We start from the raw sequence: 6082 nt of genomic DNA, 5'->3' as shown, positions 1-6082 counted from the left end.
CACAACACACTTCTGTTGTTCTCTAATGTGTATTTCATGTTAGTTGGCCCACAAGATTTTAGGGATACTCCATTCTCTGCTCTTCCCATCTCACTATAGCAGCAATGGGTACAGACAGGCACTACTATTTCTGGCTTCATGTGGGTTCTGGGTACTCCAGCTAAGTCTCTCAGGCTTCATTGACAAATGCTTTCTGCAATCTGGCTAGACTAGATGGTCAATGAGCTTGATAGTCTTGTCTCTGTCCCCTCAGTGCTGGGATTGCAAGAACTCATACCTTGCATGGCTTTTCCATCAGTGTCGAAGATTCAAATTCAGTCTTGATGTTTGTGCAGTAAACACTGTTATGCTCCCCCACTAGATACCTCCTCAACCCTACCCTACAGCCTTTTATTTGGTTTCAGAAGATTAGGGATTTTTCTTTTCTTCTGAATGGTCATTCTACAGCTATTAAGTAAGTATTCCCCTCTGTGCCCTTTCTCAGCCCCTGACAGACACCATCGTATTTTTGGCTTGAGAAATTACAGTACTCTCAGTTCCACCCTCTAGATGCAGGTTTATAGAATGATTGTCATTTTGTGATTGACATTTCACTTGAAGTATGTATTCCAAGCTCACCTGTGGTGGACCTACCTCTGGCTTTCCATCCTGTTTTAGCTGAGTAATAGTCCATGGTTATATAAAAGCTACATGTGGTTGGTATATTCATCTGCTCATAGAGAGTCGTTTCTGTCTTGGCTGCTGCTAAGTGCTGCGGCTATGAACAAGCAGGCATCTGAGACTTTGCATTGATTATTTTTGTATAACTATGAAAGAATGATATGCTAATTTGTGGTAACGTTTACATATTTAATTGGGTACAAAACAAACTGTTGAGATAATTGGCTTAGTAAAATATGCTGTACACTTTAGCTTATTGATAAGTGCACAAGTTACCCTAATCTGTGAAAGTATCACAAATGTCCCCTACTGACACTGAGAAGAAATACACATGAAGAAATTTGACTCAAATATCTACAGGTGTTGGTAATACACATTTCAAAAGAAGCAGGTTTAACGAAGCATGAGTCATGTATTAATTTGTTCAGGATTGCATGAGGACTAGGCCAGGATTCATTATTCAGTAGCTAGCATATTGGCTCCTTTAGTGGGCCTGCCTCCCCTCAATACTTAAGCATCTACTGTCCTTCCTAGCAAGGACTTCAAAAACCTACTAATTCGATTTTCAGTAACAATTAACAGCAAAGGGCTGAGGGTGGCATAGCTATTGGAGACCATCATCTGAATACTGTGGTGGATTGGTTCACCGTTGTGCATAAGTCTGGAGGCAGATATGGTGCAGTCCAAGCAGTACATCAACACAAAGAAGCTCATGAGCAACAGGATGGTCCTGGTGGCCCTTTGCTCTGGGGATGCTTTTGGAGAAAGGCTGGCGCTGTGAAGATGCTGGGCCTGTTTCCTGTGTCTACACAAGAGGGCCACCATGTACCCGCTGGAGAGGGCCATGAGACCTATGAAGGACACATCCCGAAATATCCCCAATATGAAAAATAAATGCCTGGTGATGTAATCCATGGGTAAAATAATGCAGGATTCAGTGACAAATATGAGACTGCGTGAAGAGAAGTTGTAGTCAGCAACAATGGTGAAGGAGAAGTGAGTACCACAGGACATGTAGAAGGCCCAGAGCACAAGAAGGGAACACAGGCTGTGCTGTGGGGATTTATATTTGAACTTTGCTAAACAGGAGCTTCTGGGGCTAAGGGTGATGGCCTGGAAGATACTCAGCAGACAGGTAGCACAAAGAGAGAGGCCCCTCAAAAGCCTCTGTAAGTGGGCAAGGGATTTGCATTTGATGTCATTCCACACATTCTGAGATGCAAAAATATCAACAGCTCTGAATCCCATGACTGTTAGCATCCCAAGGTGGATGAGGGCCAAGAGACTGATGATCAGGTCAGTGATCCGGAGCCTACGCTCAAGAAGGAACTGAAAGATGTGGAAGAGGAAGAGGATACTGTTGAATGAGATCCCGATGACTACTTCAGAGAGAAATATAGCTTGCATGTCAACAACTCCATACAGTGTGCTGATTCTCCTCATTGTATGGGACAAAGAACTAGGGTAAGTAGCTGAGGAGAAAGGCAACAGGAAGTCTTAGTTACAAACAATCACGAAATCACTGCTACCCACACAGTTATTGCCTTTAGGAATATTAATGGACCCAGCCCAGTGCACCCTTCAGTACGTGAGTTTGCCTGAGGTCCAATACCCATTCACTGTCAGTCATGGTTGGATTGTGTACCTATAGATGTGCTTCCTTGGTGCCTAAAGTTCCCTGTGCATTAAAATGATCACATATTATAGAAGCACTTCCCTACTACTGCCTCATTTTGAGGTTTTTGGGGGGGCACTGTGATACCTGGCCTGTTTTTGTCATCCTGTCAGGTATAGTGAGAGTCTCATAAGTTTTGATGATTTCAAGTGAGATGTTTTCCCGTTTTGTTTCTCTTGCTGTGGTAAAACACCCTAATTAAAATCAACACAAGGGAGGGAAGGGCTTATCTGGGATATACTTCAGATTGCAGTGCATCAGTAAGAAGAAGGAGGGGTGGGATAGGGGGTTTATGGACAGGAAACTGGGAAAGGGCATAACATTTGAAAGTAAGTAAAAAAAATCCAATAAAAGAAAAAAAATAGTACCAAGTCAAAGAAAAGAAGAGAAGAAAAGAAGGAGGAGGAGGAGGAAGAGGAGGAGGAGGAGAAAAAGAAGAAGAAGGACAAAAAGAAGAAGAGAAGTCAGGAACCCAAAGCAGCTAGTCAGGTGCCACCAGTTCAGTTCAGTTCCCAGCACCTGTGTGAACTCGCTCACAACCATCTGAATTAGGGCATCAGTGACCTCTTCAGGCCTCTATGCACTTGCACTCACATGCATATGAAGCACACACATAATTAAAAAATAAAAGTAAGTAAATCTTAATTTATACTAGAAATATTTGATAGAATGTTTCCTATAAAATACATGTTGGGGCTGGAGAGATGACTCAGTGGCTAAGAGCACTGACTGCTCTTGCAGAGGACCGGGTTTGAGTCCCTTTAAACACTTGGACCCCCCAGTTGTCTGTAACTCCAGACCCAGAAATCTGACACCTTCTTCTGGCCTCCATAGGCATTGCCTGCACATGGTACACTGACATAAATGCTGGCAAACCACACGTAAAATAAGATTTTAAAAGATTAAAACCCATGTTTCTATTTCTTCTTCTGCCCTCCGTGAGCACTGCACATGTGTGGTGCATTGACATATATGCAGACATAATACGCATTCACTTAAAATAAGTGAGCTAAAAACAATTTAAGGTACTTGTTTATGTTTTCAGTCAAATTTCTTAAAAAGGAAAAGCATGTTGCTGTGAATTTTCCAGTTACATATGGAAAAGGAATTTCATCAGAAAATTAAGGTTTGTAAGACTGCTGGCCATTCTGCAGTTTACACTGTGTCCTCGAATGTGTGCGTCCGTAAGTTACTCAGAGAAGGCAAATGTGGTTAGTGCTCACTAACACGTCATACTATTCAGAACTGGGACAAAATCTTGACATGTGGACTTCTCTCACATTTTAACTTGCATTCATTTTCACTTAGCCGAGGGGCACCGTATCACAGCTCTGCTCTGACCGAGTCAGGATCATTTCCACCTTCTCAAATACTCTCATTTCTCTGGTTTTGAAATCTCCAATTCAGAAGCCCTTGGTCCTGCCAAGGCTGGACCCTCCAGTGTAGGGGAATGTCAGGGTGGGGAGGTGGGAAGGGGTGAGCGGCTGGGGAGGGGAACACCCTCATAGAAGAAAGGGGAGGGGGACTGGAATAGGGGGTTTATGGAAGGGAAACCAGGAAAGGGGATAACATTTGAAATGTAAATAAAAGAATATCCAGTTAAAAAAAAACCCAAAAAGCAAAAACAAAAACAAAGTAAAAAAGGCTTATATCTCTACAGTTAGAAAAAAAATAAAGACATCTCTAATTCATCAGATTCCTTTGAAACTCACAAGCAGTTGATGTGGACTACGTCTGTGCTGCAGGGCTATAAGGCACAAGCACCATGCTTCCACACAGCCATCTGTGCTGTATCTATTTTCTCTCAGTCCTGTCCCACATTCTCTTTCTTGCCTTGACTGACCTCCATTCTTCTCACTATTTTGTCAGCTTCCACACTGACAGATGCCAGACAGTATATTTGCCTGAAGTTGAAAAATGTGCATCTCACCAGTGGAAGGGGAAGCCCTGGGTCCTGCTAAGACTGAACCCCCAGTGAACTAGATTGTTGGGGGGAGGGCGGCAAGGGGGGGAGGATGGGGAGGGGAATACCCATAAAGAAGGGGAGGGGGGAGGGGGATGTTTGCCCGGAAACCGGGAAAGGGAATAACACTCGAAATGTATATAAGAAATACTCAAGTTAATTAAAAAAAAAAAAAAAGAAAAAAGAAAAATGTGCATCTCCATAAGGAAAAGCTTACCTTCCCCAGTAAGCATCATCAATAGGGCATTGTCTTCTCCATTCACTGGTTCAGTGCTCACGGGTTTGCTCCCATCAAAAGCAAAGGTGCCAGTCAAAGGCCTCTATCCATTCCAGGTCACTGTTGATCACTAGGACACTGCACCATCTCTGCGACATTGCTATGTATATGTAGTGTATATGTATTTTAGTACTTTTAATAAAAGGTAAAATACATATTGATAATGTCTTGATTGCATATATTATGCATGGTGATATCTTAAGAGTAACCTCAGATCTGTGTGATACAATGAATGTTGAAAAGCATTCTGATATTGTCTCCTCTTGCATCAGTCTGTGAAAACAGGCTCTTATAAGGCTTACAGACCTATCAATATAAACCCCATACAACCTAAGCTTTAGTTACCTAGGAATCAAAGGTGTTGGGTGCCACCATCTTGAGTGCGATGTGGCTAACTGCCCTCACAGGCATTAAAGGAAAGGATTTCAGGGGCACTGAGAACTTACAGTAAGGACCATGATTTGCAGGTTTATTTTATAATTACTTTAAACCACTGCAAAGCTTTTTCTACAGGTTAAATTGACAGGCGCAACATAGGAGAAACTAACCCTTTTCTCCAGAGTAGGTTCAGACACACTCTGATGGCATCGTAAGTGCCAGCTCACCTTCCTTGATGCAGCATCAGGAGCGGCTACAGAAAAACATCCCATTCGCTATCTATCACAGACAACAGGATGGGCGATCATGTCCCTCAGGCAAACATAGCTCACATATGTAAATATCAGGGATCATTAAAAGAAAAGCATATAATGACTTCTGATGTATCACTTAAAGAAAGACTTAAAATGTTTCATTTTTATTTTCTGTGTGTTTTCCTGCATAAAACATCATGATCAAGAAGAAGTTGGGGAAGAAACGGTTTATTCAGCTTACACTTTCCACATACACTGTTCACCAAAGGAAGTCAGTACTGGAACTCAAGCAGGTCAGGAAGCAGGAGCTGATGCAGAGGCCATGGAGGGATGTTACTTACTGGCTTGCTTCCCCTGGCTTGCTCAGCTTGCTTTCTTATAGAACCCAAGACCACCAGCCTGGGGACGGCACCACCCACAAGGGTCCTCCCCCTTGATTACTAATTGAGATTACAGCTGGATTTCATGGAGGCATCTCCTCAAGGGAGGCTCCTTTCTCTGTGACAACTCCAGCTTGTGTCAAGTTGACACACAAGACCAGCCAGTACACTGTGTATGTATGGTTTGCCTCCTGAATTGCTGAAGATGTTCTTGTACAGCTGCTGTGCTCTGCACTGACACTGCACCTACCACGCGGAGAAATCCCACTCCTCTGCCTTTGCTGTTCTGAGTAAAGGGAAGGAGGCCATGGGGACAGAACACAAGTTTCTGAAATGTTTCCACATCTGAGAATTTTGTGCTCTGGGATGGAGGTAGGGACTATGCTGGCACATTAGAAAACATGCCCACTATGGAGAAAGAAGCAGCAAAGGAAAATCTGCACTTGGTGAAAGCCGGCATGGAAAGGTGGATCTCAGGAACAGAGTGGTGCTAAA

General features: G+C 43.1%; 1 protein-coding gene across 1 annotated transcript; it reads right to left on the bottom strand.

Annotated features, from left to right (window-relative positions):
• Positions 1 to 831: 831 nt before the first annotated feature.
• Positions 832 to 2126, bottom strand: LOC116902729 (vomeronasal type-1 receptor 90). The gene has a single exon (XM_032905079.1). It carries the CDS (start codon positions 2101 to 2103, stop codon positions 1171 to 1173), a length of 933 nt encoding a protein of 310 aa, XP_032760970.1. The 5' UTR covers positions 2104 to 2126; the 3' UTR covers positions 832 to 1170.
• Between the last annotated feature and the right edge of the window lie 3956 nt (positions 2127 to 6082).

This window comes from Rattus rattus, chromosome 6, assembly GCF_011064425.1.
Source record: "Rattus rattus isolate New Zealand chromosome 6, Rrattus_CSIRO_v1, whole genome shotgun sequence".
Lineage (NCBI taxonomy): Eukaryota > Metazoa > Chordata > Mammalia > Rodentia > Muridae > Rattus > Rattus rattus.
The sequence above is the reverse complement of the archived record's forward strand: the minus strand, read 5'-3'. Positions and strand labels throughout refer to the sequence as shown.